The 17631-nt window shown below is 39.8% G+C and overlaps 1 protein-coding gene across 9 annotated transcripts in view; it reads left to right on the top strand.

The window, feature by feature from the left end:
- Nucleotides 1–17631, top strand: part of Scn3a (sodium voltage-gated channel alpha subunit 3) — a 112951-nt gene that overhangs the window by 81868 nt on the left and 13452 nt on the right. For all 9 annotated transcript variants that reach the window (XM_036185567.1, XM_036185572.1, XM_036185569.1 and 6 more), the window contains 4 exons: nucleotides 519–639; nucleotides 1786–1940; nucleotides 3018–3191; nucleotides 16121–16243. In XM_036185567.1, coding sequence (XP_036041460.1) covers nucleotides 519–639; nucleotides 1786–1940; nucleotides 3018–3191; nucleotides 16121–16243 — 573 coding nt within the window. The remainder of the gene's footprint in view (nucleotides 1–518; nucleotides 640–1785; nucleotides 1941–3017; nucleotides 3192–16120; nucleotides 16244–17631) is intronic.

Genomic DNA, 17631 nt, shown 5'->3' with positions numbered 1-17631 from the left:
ATGCATTTAATTAAAATAATCATTACTAGATGTGAGCATACTCAACTTTATGAGACTCTTCTTGATGTGGCTGGACTATTCATAGTTGTTTGAATACTGTATTTGTGCACAAGTGAAGATTCTAAAGCAAGTCTATCTTTCTTTCCACGTTGTCTACACTAACCACTGTCCTTTCTGTCTGAAGAGTAGTTGTTGCTCCTGTTACTAATGCATCATCAGTAGCATTATGGCGTCACCTTTAGTCACTGCCATTCTCCTATATGTGACAGAGTGTTTCCCAATCACTTGATTAAAAAGGAAGAGATTCACACCTTTTTTTTTTTTTTTTTCTTTTGGTTTTTCAAGACAGGGTTTCTCTGTGTAGCTTTGCACCTTTTCCTGGAACTCACTTGGTAGCCCAGGCCAGCCTCGGACTCACAGAGATCCTCCTGGCTCTGCCTCCCGAGTGCTGGGATTAAAGGCGTGCGCCACCACCGCCCGGCCGAGATTCACATCTTTGACATGGGCTTTGTTTCCAGAAATTGAATGCAACCAGCTCTTCTGAAGGAAGCACAGTTGATGTTGCTCCTCCCCGAGAAGGCGAACAAGCTGAAATTGAACCTGAGGAAGACCTTAAACCAGAAGCTTGCTTTACTGAAGGTAAAGAAACTCTTAAATGTTGAAATGTCCCATCCTTACAGAAACTGGATATGCCTCATTTAAATGAAACATGTAAAAGAAATGGTGAGGGCATGTTTATTTTTGTTTTCCCTGTCTACTCCAACAATTTTGTCTTAAATTGCCTCAGATCTCAAATTTCCAGACTAGACTACGGCAGAGACTGTGTCTGGATAAATGTGAAAGTGTGCTAAGTGCATATGTTGTTTGCTCTGCTTTGCATTTGTTGTCCTTATCCTCCAGAATGTAATAACATTTGAGATGTATGGCATTCAGTACTGTCATGTGATCCACATGGCAATCAGTCCCTTTGAAATGTTTGGGGAGTGAGGTCACTGGACTTACAGATACTGCAAAAATTACATCCCATTCCTCCCAGTTATAAATTTGGTTAACTTGTGCTCTGGCGAGAGCTGTTTAAAGATGGTGCTGAGCTGTAGGATGTTGGCATGCTCCCATGTCATTCTCATAGTAACAAACTCATCTTGTCTAGAAATCAATAAAGATCCATTGATTCATTGTGGTTGGATTCAATACGACAAGTAGCAGCTAAGAGAGAGCAACAGATTAGACAGAAATTGGAAATCATATGAAGTCTAGGAGGCAGAGAAGACTAGAGCGGAGTAAGAGACATGAGTGCAAAGTGAATCATAGGTGTGACTAAGAAAAGCACGGAGGCCAAATGTAAATTAGCTTGAGAAAACTGACCGTGGATGTCACCTGGAGAGACAGTGGGATTTTCTGTCCTTGAAAAGAAGAGAGTGAAAACCCAGGGTCACATGGAAATATGAATAAACTACTTACACATCTAGCTTTGCTTCCAAACCAGTGCTATGAAAAATGACTCTATCTTCTTTAGTGGCCTCAAGGCAAAGCGATTCTAACTTGTATTGAAACAACATTTTTATTCAAGCGAATGTAGAGAAATTCCATAAATTCTAAGCCTATAAGTTAAGCATGACTCATTATATAGGAGAGTATTGAAACAAAACTAGACAATACAGCAGCCAGTTACCAATAAAATGATGGACTAGAATTGGGGTGAGGAAGAAGTAAAAAATGTTATTTTTTCATATTAATGGTCAAAGCATATTTTTCTTAATTTATTATATTAATGTTGCCTTTTAGGATGTATTAAAAAATTTCCCTTCTGCCAAGTAAGTACAGAAGAAGGCAAAGGGAAAATCTGGTGGAATCTTAGGAAGACCTGCTACAGCATTGTGGAACACAATTGGTTTGAGACATTCATTGTCTTCATGATTCTTCTCAGTAGTGGTGCTTTGGTAAGTGAATGTGTACCCACAAGAACTAGGTTCTAGTGCAGAGGCTGAGTCTCTGGAAATATTAAAAATGTCCATTCAGTTTGGAAATCAAAAGAATAGGTGCACCTGTGCCATGTAGAGATGGGAACTCTCCACAAAATTTTGTTCAGAACAAGTCAGAACCATGTGTAGCAGGCTTTTTCTCTGGGCTGCCAGCTCACAAAAAGTGACACAGAGACTTATACTTAACTATAAAAACTCGGCCTATATTAGCTCAGGCTTGTCCCACTAGCTCTTATCACTCCAATTGACCCATTTCTTTTCATCTACATTCTTTTATGTGGCTTGGTTACCTTTACCCTGTATTGTCCATCCTGATTCCTCTCCATCTGCCTGGTAACCTGCTTTTTTTCTTCCCAGAGCTCTCTTTGTCCAGAAATCCTTGCTATAGCTCCTACCTACCTATTGACCATTTAGCTTTTTATTAAACCAATCACGGTGACACATTTTCACACAGAGTAAAGGAATATTCCACAACAACCATGAAACACTCAGAAGGAACCTCATATTTTATGTTTTCTCACCAGATATTTTCCTCACTGACACACCATTTGCTGAGACATGTCCCTGGCTGTGCTAGCATACCAGAAAAATGTCACCCAGTCTGCCCTAATTACTATATTTATGGATTATCTGTGTATCTTGCTTTCTTTAAGTTCAATAAATTTATTCTTTGAAAATAAGCAATGGAATTACAGAAAGTATTGTTGGAAGAAGTCAGTTCTGTCCCTTATGAACTGAACACCTTTAGTTCATCTTCCATGAACTAAAGCATGTATTTTTGCTGTGATTGAGGTAGGCACTTTTGGGTGAGAAGTAGAGCCAAAAGCACATATACAATCAATGAAGATGCTGACGTTTCTCTGGCCATCTTCCCCAGCTTGCTTTAGCCTTTAACTTCTGTCTGATAGAAAATACGTGTGTGATCCTAGCCAGTACACCTTCAACTGTTGCTTGGTGCTCCAAATTAGACTAAAAATTTTCTAAGCATTTTGGGAAGGCAGGCCATAAAGATAATAAAGTGTTCTTGATTCACAGGCCTTTGAAGACATATACATAGAGCAGCGAAAGACCATCAAGACCATGCTGGAGTATGCTGACAAGGTCTTCACTTACATCTTCATCCTGGAGATGCTTCTCAAATGGGTGGCCTATGGGTTTCAAACCTATTTCACCAATGCCTGGTGCTGGCTGGACTTCTTGATTGTTGATGTGAGTATCAGAGATGATTTCTAGGAATCACTTTAACGGAACGGGGTTCCATAGTTGATGTATTTCTGTGATCGAGACCTTGTTTCACTCATGTAACTGTAGAGATTAAAAAAAAAAAGTACAGTAAATTCCACAGTGAGGAGTGGTTCTCATGGAAGAGTAGAGGAAGTACCCCAAGTAGTTAAAAAAAAAAACCAAAAACCCTATACACAGGGAGCCTGCTCTCTGCCATGGGCAGACGGCAGTGGTTTTGTGAGGTAAGTCTGTTAGCTGATTGATCGGATCTGAGCAATTAGCTTATTAATAGATCATTTAAAAATCTCCAGGGGACACAGTCACGATGGGCTGGGGGCTGGGCCAGGAATTGTGAGATTTGCACTTTCAGCCCCAACTAAAGTTCCTGTTACTAAGTAACGATAAATTGACTCATTTACTACATTCCTTCAGCCACGTATCTGCGGAGACAATGAAATGCTTCTGTATTTTTAAATTGGTAGCTGGGCATCCCAGTAGCCAGTGAGCTATTTACCCTGCAAAGAGTAAGACAAAGTTCTGCTCTGACCGACCTGGGGTGAGTGGTTAGAGGAACATCACAACATGGCACCCGTCTGGCATGGAGACTATTTTATTTTTCATTCTAAATAACATGGTATGGAAATCACAGTCAGCTGGTACCTTGTAGTCTGTGATATCCCACTGGTTAAAGCCGTACAGTCTCCCAGTGGAACAAGGCACTCCGCGCCCTATCTTCTGGAAGTGTCCTAGCAGTTAAAAGCACTCAGTTTTTAGCTTTCACACTTGCAGTAGGAATCAGGGACTGCTGTACATGAGCATCCATTCAGTATAGCAATTTTAGCAAGCCTGGGTCTGCTCAACTACTACTGTCTTTATTCTACAGCCAAAATGTGGTCAACCATCTGAGCTCATCAGAAATCTTCCATTAAGTTTCTTTTAATACACCATAAATGACTTCCAATCGCCAAGGCCGGTCTTTCATGAATAATAGAGATGTATCTTAGGTTGTCCTGGAAATCTCTTCACAAAGAAATGTTGAATGTCCTTTATTATGTAGCTGGAATGAATCTTTAAAGCCAGCCTTTATTGTAATCTACACATTAGTAAACTGGTTTAAATAATTTTCCTGAAATAACTACTAGTCACAAAGCTGACACCTGTATCAAAATTTCTTGATTCTCAATTCAGATCTCCCTTTTCCTTCTGTATTTCCTGTCTAACTGTCCATATATTACTTTTGTCATGCATGAAAATCATTTAATGAGGCAACCTCATAGATTTCCTTTACTTAGAAAACAAGTATAAAGCAAAAATTTCTCAAGGCCAGGGTTTTATGTCATATTTAAAATATGTAATATAGGCACTTTGGTATCTTCTATTGAGTAATATTTAAATGGGCAAGACAATTATGCCAAAATCATTTGTCTTTTAGTGAGTAAAAAATTACTGATTAATTAAACCCTTCTACTTCTACACAAGTTGTTTTATATTAGATTTTTATCTTCTAACCCCAAATAAGATCTGAAATATATAAATTAATGTTAACAGTTGATAACAACTTATCTTCAAAGAACTGGATCAACTGAGTTACAGTATATACTAGGTTAATATTATCTTTCAAAGTACAAATAAATATCTTTTTTATTATTATTTTCCTTTTTTTTTTTTTTGAGACAGGGTTTCTCCGTGTAGCTTTGTGCCTTTCCTGGAACTCACTCTGGAGCCCAGGCTGGCCTCAAACTCACAGAGATCCACCTGTCTCTGCCTCTCAAGTGCTGGGATTAAAGGCATGCACCACCACCACTCCCAGCCTATTGTCTTTTGTATGTGTATAGGTACTTTGGTAGCATACAAGTCTGTGTACCACATGCATGCCTGAAATCCACAAAAAAACAAAAAAGGCAATCAGATCCTCTGGAACTAGTGTTAGAGATGGTTATGAGCCACCATGTGGATGCTGAGAATCTAACTCAGCTCCTCTAGAAGAGCAGTGACTACTGTTAACCTCTGAGCCATCTCTCCAGCCCCCAGATAAAATATCTTAAAAGTAAATTGCTTAACCTATACCAAACAGCCACAGTAAGGTAGGATACCAACAAGGAATACTTCATATCTTTGAAAAATGCATTCATATACTTGAGGCATCTATCTGTTTTTAAAAAATGTAACCTCTCCCAAATCCTACCTATATGTAAAATGAGGCCACAATGGTCTTCCTAATCTCCTAAAATCAATCCACTTACTCAGGAAATCTGTTTGAAAACCTGATAGGAAACGCAAGGTCTTTAGACAAAGGAGACTGGTGGGAACAGGCCAACTTCTAGCAGAAACTGTACTCCATAGGTTGGGAAGTAGGGTAAATAAGCTCTGAGTATGGAAACAACTAAGTCTAAATGGAAGATTACTGCTGAGTAATAGCAAGGGGTCACAGGACAGGATGTGACTCTGGGTTGGGAGCAGGAAGTCATTGTCAGGAAGACACTGTCCAAGTAGGTGTCCCTGAGAAGTGGTCAGAAAAAGGAAGCCTCCATTCAAAGACCCGAGAGAAGAGAGAAGAAGAGTCATTTGGCTCTAATATGATGAGGAGAGTGGAAATGCACTGGACAGAGAAGAAAACTGCTGTGCTTGCCTGGGATGAAATACAAGGGGGAAGACAGAAACTGAGTCTGAAAGGTACTAAAGAGCTCACTAGGTATTGTAATTATGTATGCAGTATGTATTGATGGTTTACTACGAAAGGGAGACTTGGGGAATCACGTCGTGCAGAGATGTAATCAACATTTTAAAATGACCTTTGGAGGAAGGAAGGTGAATAATGGAAGTGGGGTGATGGATGAGGAAGTTGTTTTAGTCTTTCAGTAAAGAGGAGACTTTGTCTCCGACCAAGGTCATGATTTACTGATGAGCATGGTATACAGAATGAAGAAAAGGAGTAGGTTTCGAACACAGGTTTTCTTCTACCTTAAACACGTAAGTCCCAGACAGAACCAGCAACGGGGGGTGAGGGTGGGGGACAGGCTATCAGAAAACAGGTTTGGCACAGGGAGTAGATGGTGGGTTAGGAATGTTTACCAGACAGTCAGGAGGAGATGATGAATTTTATATAAGTCTTGAGCTCAAGAGCGAAGCCAGACTCATGTATGAATATAGGGGTTAGCCAGGGAGAGATGCTTTTTGAAGCTACAGACATACTTTCCCTCACCTAGACAGAGTGAAAATTAACAAAGGAAGTGCAGAAGTAAAATCTGCACTTTATCATGAGGAAGCTGGGCAAAAGACCAAAACAAGCCATAAATTGGACTAAGTAGTGATAATTTATAGGAAAACTGATTGTACGTGTGGGGCTCTTTTAAAGGAAGACATCACCCCCCCCCCCAGGCTTCAGGAGGGTTTAGAGGTGTGAATACAGAAAATAGAAGCTAGGATATAGAAAGGAGACGTCAATGGTGTTGAAGTGATGGGATAACGTTCTAAAAAGAAGAATGAGTAAAGAATGGAGATGCAGAGGCCCACAGCCAGCATGATGGTTCAACTTAGAATGAAGAAGACCATCTTAACCCATGCTTCTGTCTACCACAAGATTGTACTAGACAGATCACCTTTTCCATTTGTGTAACTGTTTATTATCAAAATGATCTCATCCTCATAAAATATGTAATATATTGTCATATTCCAGAACTATACAAACTTTCTTTACCAATGCTGCTAGACTAAATGCACAACTTATTAATATTTACTTGAAATTTATTTGAAAACAACCAGCATCTGTATGGTCCTTGCAGATTTTTGTGCAAGCATCACATTATCCACCAGCAAACTCATCTTCATCACTTGTAATTATAGACATCATAAACAGTCATAATCATTCTCACAGTCAAATCAATGCTTCAAATCCAAGGTTGCACTTAATTAAAGGTGATGTATTCATTAACAAAGACACCGTGGTTTGTTATTTAGCATAAATAGCATGCAGCATGATTTGTGTTGTAATCACCTTAGAGGATCAAAGAAGTAAATATGAAGAGATCACATGATTCAAATTGCTCATTTTTAAACCAACAAAAATAGTGTTTCAGATGTTTATGGAATTAGTTGTGGAAGCCATGGCTTATAAGTACCACCTAGCACTCCCCGATGATGCATCTACCACGCTGGACTTACCCTTTGCCCAGAGAGGAGCATTCAGGTCATCTCCTTATTACACACAAAACTGCAATCATCAGGATACATGCATTTTTATAACTTGAGAGCCTTGTGATTTCTCTAATCAAGTACACAAAGACCCACAAATATGCTATAAAAGTCTTAGACTAAATGTCCTGCAGTATAAACCCCCATTTTTACTGGTGGTGAACAGTGTGCGTGTGTGTTGGTGGGGGTTCTCATGTTCAGAAAGCAAACTGAGGCTTCCACCCAGTGTTTTCCACTTCATGTCACCTGTAATGAAATAAGCGAACAAACATAGATGAAACAAAATAACGAACGGGGAAAAATTTTATGATAGGGCAAAGCACACACTTAAGGGATTGTGGGTATCTGAAGAGAAAGGAGCAAGGATGGAGCTGGAGCTTATAGAATACTTATCTAGCATGAATGAGGCTCTGCATTCAATCAGAGAGGGAGGGAGGAGGCAGGGACGAAAGGAGGGAGAGAGGGGGTGGAGGAAGGAGGGAGCTATAGGTTGCAGAGATTTGGAGGCTCCTTTGGCAAACTTGAATGGGAAAGTATTATCAGCTAAGGCAAGAAGACATGGGATTTGAGGAATGTGTTGTGGTTTTCCTACAACAAGGTTACTTCTTTGTTGCCTTAATTTTTTCTGGGGTGACACAGACAAACATCAGCTCACCTATGGGGGCACTAAAGGCAGACCGAATTATGATTTCACCCAAGTTCCACTTGATATAATGAGTTTATTGGGTCTTCTTAGAAAGCACAGGTGAGGGGTTTTAAACAGGAGCATAGACCCACAGCCAAGTCCGACTCCATCATGGATGGTGACCTCACGGAACTGCATGGCAGTTTGCTTCCAACTAAACTTTTGCTTTTTATATATCCCCAAATCCCTTACAGCTGAGGGAGGGGAGCAGAGAAACAATAGCTGGAATCTCAGGTGAGAGGTTTCAGATCCTCCCTTTCTCCTTAATAGGGAAGGAGTGTCATTACCACAGGACTGTCAAATATTGCCATGGTTAGCAGGGGCTAGTACCCTGTCGGACCCAGAGGAAAAAGCATCATACAACATCGTCTTTTCTGTCCTTATGTTTTCTGATGACACCATATGAATAAAGGGGGCAGATAGTGTTGCAATGGTAACGATATGGAGATCTTATTACAATGAAGCAAAGGCCAGGGAGTGATCTTCTGAGCTTCCAGACATTCCCAGGTGGTTTAGTGTGCTCTTGCTCTAATTCAGATCTGAAACTCTGAAATCCATCATCAGCCTTTGGTAGGGATGCAGCTGACTTTTTAAAGAATTTCTCCCTATTGTCACAGGACAAATTGTGGATCCTTTCTCAGTCTCGTTAAGAAGAAATGAAAAGAAAAGAAAAAAGAAAAGAAAAGAAAAGAAAAGAAAAGAAAAGAAAAAAGAAAAGAAACCAAAAATTTCCAGGACAAATTTATTACTGTCTCAGAGAAATACAATAGGGTGGGCAACTGTAAATCCTGGACTACGTGATAGAAGGATGGGGGGGAGGGGTACAGGGGAGGCTTTCAAAGAAGAATAAGAAATCCCAGAATGCCAGGGAAAGCATGCCCAGTCTTGGTATATGAAAAAGAGAAACAGAAAAGATGAATGTTACACTTTGTTGTTTTAACTGATACTCAGAAAAGCAGACAGGCCATGGGACAGAGGAACCACATACCAGCCTGGCGGAATGTCTTCAAGTAGCTGAGTGGGGCAAAGGCTTCTGGGGGAGAGAAATACATTATCTCGTTACAGAAATAATTCTTCTCATCTTCTTGGCATGGCTTTGGGTGAATCAGACTTCTTGAGAGCTGACCTCCTGGCCAGGTGATGGACAGGCCCAGATGGATTAACTCTTAGTGTGTAATGTTCCATCCAGTCTTTGGAGCAGAACACAACGTTGAGTCTCCACCCAGTGCCAGAGGAGTAGTACATTCCTTCGACGAGGAGCAAATAGCTTTCTTTTAATGGGCCTCAGCAGAGTTCTGCTGTCATCCCCACTGGCCTCCAAGTTTACTGTAGCATTCTCCTCTTCAAGAGTGGAGACCCTAATCACTCTGGGTAGATACCTGGGTCTCAATGTTTACAAACAGGACACATATCTCCCTACATCTGCCATTTTTCTGACCCAAATATGATAGTTGGGAAGTTCTTCCTTTTTACTCAAAGTAGCACAAAAAAATTCCATGAGAAAAAAAAAAGCTTTATTTTCAATTAAATGCTGGGATGGGGAAGAGAGATAAAACAAGAATTAAAATTAATCTTTTCAAAATTAAAAAAAAAGTGTTTAGGCTGTAAAATAATTTAGGAGATGGGCTGAAATTAAGTACATACATATATATATATGTATATATAGAGAGAAAGAGTATATAAAAACATATATATAAATAATTATATATAATTAGTATATACAATTATAAAACATAATTTAATATATAATAAATTATAAATCTATAATAACAAAATATACAGTTATGTTATATATGCAATAAATTATAAAACATAATTTTTTATATATTCTGTAGTATAAAATATGTAACTTGACGTATATGATAAATTATAAATATATGTAAATACATGTGTGTATATAGACATATGTATCCATGTCTACCATGAAAATTCAGAGATCTAATTCCAGAGTGTTCACCATAGGGAATTAACGTCTGTCTGTGATGGAGTTTTAGTCACAACTTCACAGGTAGCCTGCAAACAGGGTGTTCATTTAGGTCTAGAGAGGGAAGAAATTAGAACTCCTTCTGCCATTCACCATCTGTAGTTAGGACAGAATCAAAGTCCTTTCCTCTTTCTGGTCCCCACCCCTAAATCTATCCAACCTGTCCTCATCCTGTGTACGCCACACGCTGACCTCCCAGGCTCCACTTCTCTGAGAAAAATTTCGGTAACCCACATGCCACTTCAACACTCTCACATGCTTCACTGGAAAACCTCAATTGCATGAGGCATTGAAGACGCTTTGGCTGTGTGACAGGGCAACTCCAGCCGTTAAGGACCTACACTCTGACCTCTTGAGCAAGGATAGATTTCACTCTCGGCTATGAAGAGAGCATTGCATCTTGCTCTCTTGCACGGCTGGACAGGGTGGACTGAGGCAAGAAATAGTCCTCAGCTTTCATGTATACAGACTTGCAGTCCCTTCTCTGGGTAACTCCATCCTATTTTCAAGGAACCTAGTGGCTCCAGGTCCAGAACCTTTTGAGTGTTGGTCAAACTGCTTTCTCACTACTGTCGCGGGTCTGTGCCGCCTCCTTCAAGTCATCTTCTCTGGGCTTTCTGTGATCCATGGATTCCACCTCATCTGTTCGCTGTCCCTTCTTTTGTTAGCATTCCTGTGTTCCTTTGCAGTCCTTTTCTTTTGCGTGTTTCATCCAAATAGGGAACATAAGTAAATACTTACTCAAGTGATAGGTTGGAATTTGAGTTTAAGAAGAACCTGCATGTGTTAGTGTTTGGCTAAGGAGGAAAGCCATAGTAGGAACTTAAGGCAGGAACCTGGAGGCAGGAGCTGATGCAGATGCTGTAGAAGACTCTTGCTTACTGGCTTGCTTCCCCCATTACAGGGTTTCTAAGGAATACTGAGTTTATTTAGGTTTCAGTATACCTGATAATGGTCCTTCTGTTTACTGAGTAAGAACACGGTCTGGTTTGGGCCTGGACCACCATTTGAGGACACTGTCAGCAGCACTGCCATTTGGGGAGACCTGCTTTGTGACATCACACCACCTTTGTGACATCACACCACCCGAGCAGCTTCTCATTCACCCCCGGGGCCAGCTCTTGAATTAGTGCAACCCACATTCAAGGTGTGTCTTCCGACCTCAGCTAACCCAACTAGAAAAAAAAAACAAAAAAACTCTCTCAGATCATGCCCGAAAACCAACCCAACCAACATGGAGATTCTCTTCCCATGTGATTTTAGATTGTGTTGACAATTTAACCATCATACCCTGTCTCAAATTCTTGAGCTTGGCCAGAAAGAGGAAATGACTTTGATTACTTTTTAAATTACCTAATCAAAATTATGTATTTCAAAATCTCACACCTGTAGGGTGTGAGGACCATCTGGCTGTGATAACTGTCACCTCATTGATTATTAGGGTTGACTTGACTAATCTGCCTGGCTATTTAAGTATCTGCTTCCTCTCAGAGCTGTGCAGTGGGTGGAAGAGAATGACCTTCCTCAATAGAAGAGGAGCAGTCTTCAGTCAAGGGGGTACCAGGACCTGGGATCCCCTGTTAAAATATTCCAAATAAGCACCACCCCTCCCTGCCCCTGCCCCTCCCTAGGCCCCAAGTCCCCTATATAAAATTTTTAGCTAGTTGGTAGAAAAAAAAATCAATCACCAAATGTGATTATATTATTATTTATAGTGGTTTTTCTCTTGATTCTCTTGTGCTTTTTATGTCTAGCCACTATACCTACAATGATTTCTCCCACTTTCTTGTTTCAATTACTCACTTCATTTTCCAGAAAGTGTTCAAAAATAATACCTGTGATGGGAAGATTCTGTCATTCTAGTTCCAACAAGAATGTTTCTAGATTTTACCATTAAAAGGAACAAATACATAGTACAACATTCTAATAGTCTAGTATATATATTTTTTAATTATGAAGTGTTTTGGATTGAAGTATATCATCAGAATGTATGGAGGTGATGTACCCAGTTTTAATTTACCGACTGCTTATATTGAATTTAAGAATTTATCCTTACCCATCTTGAAGGGAAACTAACTCCTTCTATGTTGTTCATCAATGGGTCACAGACTTCAGGGTGTCCTTCAGAACTATCATTCCCTCCTTCCAGAGGACTTTATTTCTCATGCTCAACTGACACACAAGTGTAAAACTGTGTGATCACAGCTGAACAACCTTAGAAAGTCTCTACCATGGAGGTTTACTCTGTGGTGTGGCATATGCTCACATTCCTGTAAATTCATATTAAGAATTCAATTGGTTTGAGCTGGATATTTTCCTCTTTGTACATGTTAGCACAAAACACTTCCTGTGATTTCTGCAAAAAGAAGATTGGTACACTGTTGCAAAACTATGTGCAAGTTTGCCCAATTAAAACTAAACAATATATGGATTTGTAAGCAGAGAGCCCAGATTCAAGTTTGGAGCTTGCCTGATGCCTATCCTTAAGTTAGACATGAGATAATCAATAAAAGTGATCATTATAAATTGCCCATGGCTCAACATAGAGCATTACCTCCAAACTAGATATCCTAAGATCTTTAACTTTCTGCAGGAATTTACATCTGCTTATAAGAGAGTCAAAGTATCTCAAAGTTAATATTAAGGTATAAGGGGAAACTGTAATCAAAATATATTGCATGAAAACAACCTATTTTCAATTAAAAAAGGACTTCTGATCACATAAATTAATCAAGTAAACTGCATTTCTGTCCTTTACAGAATAATATTTTAACTTCAGTGAAATGTAAAGCAGAAAAATATTTGCCTGGCTACTAAAATTATGATAATCTTATTAGAATGATTTGCATGAAAAAACAATCATTTAAAATTACTTGATTAAACAAACTTGAAGTCAATAGTCACCAACCCCTCATTTTTTAAATCCTCTTTATTATCCCAAATAAATAAAATTCATTACAAATCTCCACAAGGTCAGCCAGTTTTTTATCATCTGCCCGGAAACTTTCATATTGAAGTAAAGGAGGCTAAAGAAATAGTTTGGGGAGTATTGTTTGACTTCTTTGGGGACCACCAGCTCACAAAGAACAACATGGATGCTTCTTATTAATTATAAAAGCTTGGCCTGTAGCTTAAGCTTGTTTCCAACTAGCTCTTTTCACTTAATTAACTCATATTTTTAATTTATGTTCTGCTATGTGGCTCTTTATCTCTCTTCAGTACAGCACATCCCTCTTGATCTGAGTCTGCTGGCAAAATCCACACATCTAGATTCCTCCTCCGAGTTCTTCTCTCTGCCCAGAAGCCCTGCCTACCCTCTCCTGCCTAGCTATTGGCTGTTCAGCTTTTTATTAAATCAATCAGAAGGTGCTTCAGGCAGAGACACATCTTTACAGTGTACAAAAAGTTTATCTCACAAGACAGTGAGCTGCTTACCATAGCAGAAAGACCTGTGTTCTGAACTCCAACACCCATGCAATAAGCCAAGTGTGGTTGCATCCTGGAACTCACTGGACAGTAAATATTGCTGAAGCAGTAAGCTTCAGACTCTGAGGCTCTGTCTCAATAAATAAGACAGGGTGTGATTAAGGAAGGCACTCAGTGCCAATCTCTGGCCTGCACACATGCACACATACACACACACACACACACACACACACACACACACACACACACATGAAAATTAATAAGTTTCACAGCTCTCATTGTGCCTGGGTGCAGGTCTGACATCTGAAATTTTGTCCTCTAACCCCTAAGTTCCATTAGAAGTTCAGATTTCCTAACAGATTCTCAAGCAACATTGCCATTCCAGTTCAGGGTGAACAAATGCCAGGGATGCATCTAGTCTTCAAAGCCAAGACTTCTTGTGCTCCCAGCACCCATTGGTTCTACGCATGAGAAGAAATGCTATTCCTTTCCTTTTAAAGCATGAGCTGGTGTCCTTTAGGGTCATGAGGTATGTGCAGCCACTACCATTTAAAGCTCTAGTCTTAAATAAAGGGCTTGGTTGGGAGGATAAGAAGTCTTCAGATATTAACCACAGGAAAAAAATTAAAAATTGTTAATGTCTCCCGAGATAGAGGAGCAGAGAACATAGAAGCCGAAGAGCTCACTAATAGCCTCCCCAATCTCCCTGCTCTTCTGTAGCAGCAGGCCCAGGACACAAATAAAGAGCTTCATAAATAATCTAGTCACTGATCAAATTTAACACTCAAGTAATTTATTATTCTCTTAGACTGTATGTGTGAGTTAATGCTAAGTCAGTCAAGGAAGGGACAGCAGCTGCATATGCTTTTAAAGTCCTATGTCACCCTCGATGCCATGTGTGCTTGAGCAGGTCATTGACTCCATCCTGCCTCCACAGGGAGAATTCCCTTAGTCTCCCGGTAGCTTTTTATACAGAAAATTAAGCTCTCGTGCACTTAAGTCGTTGAATTAATGTAATGAATCAATGTTCCACAAACAAAGAAGTGTGATGTGCTACCCATGCAAGGAATGAGAACGTCATCACTGGAGCCATTGTGTGTGTTCTGGGATTCTGAGCAGGACCACATTTTTTTAAGTGGATGTAAAAGTTGAAATATGCTTTGAAGTCAAATGGTTTGTGTTTCCAGCCTCCTCCAACTCCACCTTTTACTAGATGTTCATTCTGCTTTTCCTTTTATCTCTTAAGATTTTTTAATATTTATTTATTATGTATCCAGTGTTCTGCCTGCACATATGCCTATAGGCCAGAAGAGGGCACCAGATCTCATTATAGATGGTTGTGAGCCACCATGTGGTTGCTGGAAATTGAACTCAGGACCTCAGGAAGAATAGGCAGTGCTCTTAACCTCTGAGCCATCTCTCTAGCTCATTTTTTGTTTGCTTGTTTGTTTGTTTGTTTGTTTGTTTTATTTTTAATTTTTTTGTGTGTGGGGGTGTTTGCCTTCATGTATATCTGTATACCACATGTGTGCCTGGTACCCTCAGGAGACTAGAAGAGGGCATTGGATCCTCTGGCTCTGAAGTTACTGATAATTGTGATCTGCAGGGTAGGTGCTGGGAATTGAACCTGAGTCCTCTGGAAGAATAACCCTTGTTCTTAATTACTAGGCCATGTCTTCATCCCCTCTTTTTCTCTTTTTCTTTCTTTCTTCCTTCCTTTCTTTCTTTTGCTTTTTATTTTTTATCCGGGTGTGTGTGTGCAGAAGGATGCTCAACTTCCTCACCAATACCTAGGTGTCAAGGGCAGTACTGCCTTCTGGAGACTTGTGAATGTAGGCAAAGTATATGGGAAAATTATCAAGCCAAATTACTTCCCTTGCTCCCAAAAGAATGTGTGTTATTTAATGTTGCATATACTTAACAAAAATTCAACATAATCACAAGTAGCAGAAAGATGTGTGATCACTGTGAATAACAAGTATCATATTATCAAAAATCCACTTCTGATAAAAATATTTTCAGATAAATTTTCTCCTTTATTAATCCAATGCATTGTTGTCTTGAGTTTTATAAATTATATGCTAAATTATCCAATGAGGAGACAATGGCTCCGCTAATGTATATCTAACCAGACCATATTAGGTACGTTAAGAGCAGAGTTTCACACCCACCTACTAAAATGCTTATATGATATGGAAGGAGAGATTAAACACCTAGCCAGCTGACCAGCCCTGGTACCTGGCAAATATCTCTAGGATTCACAGCCTTAATACCATACAATTCAGGAGAGAAGTATTAAATTTTATTTGGCAGTGTTAAGAAAGGGATTGGGCTTTTGAAATAAGCCCTGAATTATCAGTGATAACAATACACATACTTTGCAAATAAGCCTGTGGCATGACATCCCTGTGAGTGCTAATAAGTATGAACAAGTTTCCCATTTTATTGGTATGGAAAGGACAGGTAGGGACGAGGCAGCCAGCGTTGGATGCTGTGGAAGATGAAGATGGAAGTGCTATAGTCAAGTCACACTTTAATTGGCTGTCACTAAAGAATGGACAGTACATGCTGTGCCTTGATCTAATGGTTTATTTTGTGGTAGATTAACAGTTGATTTTCTATCTACAGGTTTCTTTGGTTAGCCTGGTAGCCACTGCTCTTGGTTACTCAGAACTTGGTGCCATCAAATCCCTCCGGACACTGAGAGCTCTGAGGCCTCTCCGAGCCTTATCCCGCTTTGAAGGCATGAGGGTAAGAAAACTCAATGACACTCTCTTAAGCTCCAGTCAGAGTTCCAAGCAGCCAGTGACTCAGAGTCATAGTAGTCTTCACAGAATTAGATAATTCAGGGCTAAAGCCTTAGAGAACGGCAAGCTTTTCTTCTGGAAATTGCAGTTTATTTAAACACACACTCAGGAATTGAGACAGAGCAAGTTCCAGCATCTGGGGCTTGAGTTCACAGTTCAGGCCTGCCCCATTCCCCTGCCAACACACACACACACACACACACACACACACACACACACACACACACACACACAACCTGCATGTGCTGTTCTTATTTTCATTGCTCAGGCAATTTGGAACAACTATTGACAACATTCATCTTACCAGGGCCTTCAGTAAATAAGTTTGAGTCTGCAGAACATATCAGTAATAACATTTTTTTAAAGGCAATGCTTTCTTTCTTGAATTTATGTAAATCATGGCACCCAGTAAAACTGGTACATTCCTCACATCCAAAGTGAGTTGCTAGGATAATTAGCTGCATATTTCTAATAATCCAACTTTGCTTCACAGATCTTTTAAGCACACATTCTGAGTGTGGTTCAGTTTTTCCACAGTACCAGGCTTGTCCTCCCCTGCTCTCTTCCTTAGCAAGTATATCTTGTCTCACAACAGAAAATGCATGGCTGCCACGCCTTCAGAACTGCTTTGCACAAAGGCCAGCTTTGTTTAATCTGCTTTGCAAACGCACACGGATATTGAATTTCTTCAAGGCCATGGGGTTTTTATGTTAGGAGGTGGTTTGTTTGGGGCAATAAACCCCTTCAGCCTTGACTGCAAAATTTACTCATTGTGGAAAATGAAACCACCCTCCAGCTGCTCTCGCAGCACTGTGAGCTGAGACATGCTTGGCTTGCCTGTCGCAAATTCTATCTCATTGCTTATGTTAACAAATTCATAAAAATCTGTTCTAAATAACAATCTTCTTTTACTGCTGACATCATCTCAGCCTTTATCATGCTTTGTGGCTTCTTGTTGACAGTTTATTTTATTTTATTTTTTATTGAAGATAGATTTTTTTCTCATGTAATATGTCGTGATCACAGTTTCCCCTCCCTCTCCTCCACCCAGCTCCTCCCCACCTCCCCTCTCACCTGGATACACCCCCTTTCTGTTTCTCATTAGAAAACAAACTGGCGTCTAAAGGACAATAATAAACTAAGACAGAAAAAAACCTAAAACATCAGAAGAAGATACAACAAACAGAAGGAAACGAGTTTAAGAAACAGATATAGATGCAGAGACCCATTCAGGGATCCATAAAAACACTAAACAGGAAATCACAGTATATTCACAACGGACCTGTAGAGTAGAAAGAGAGAGAATATACATATGTATGTATGTATGTATGT

The sequence above is a fragment of the Onychomys torridus genome, chromosome 4 (assembly GCF_903995425.1).
Source record: "Onychomys torridus chromosome 4, mOncTor1.1, whole genome shotgun sequence".
In the NCBI taxonomy this organism is placed as follows: domain Eukaryota; kingdom Metazoa; phylum Chordata; class Mammalia; order Rodentia; family Cricetidae; genus Onychomys; species Onychomys torridus.
This window is presented reverse-complemented; position numbering and strand designations above follow the sequence as displayed.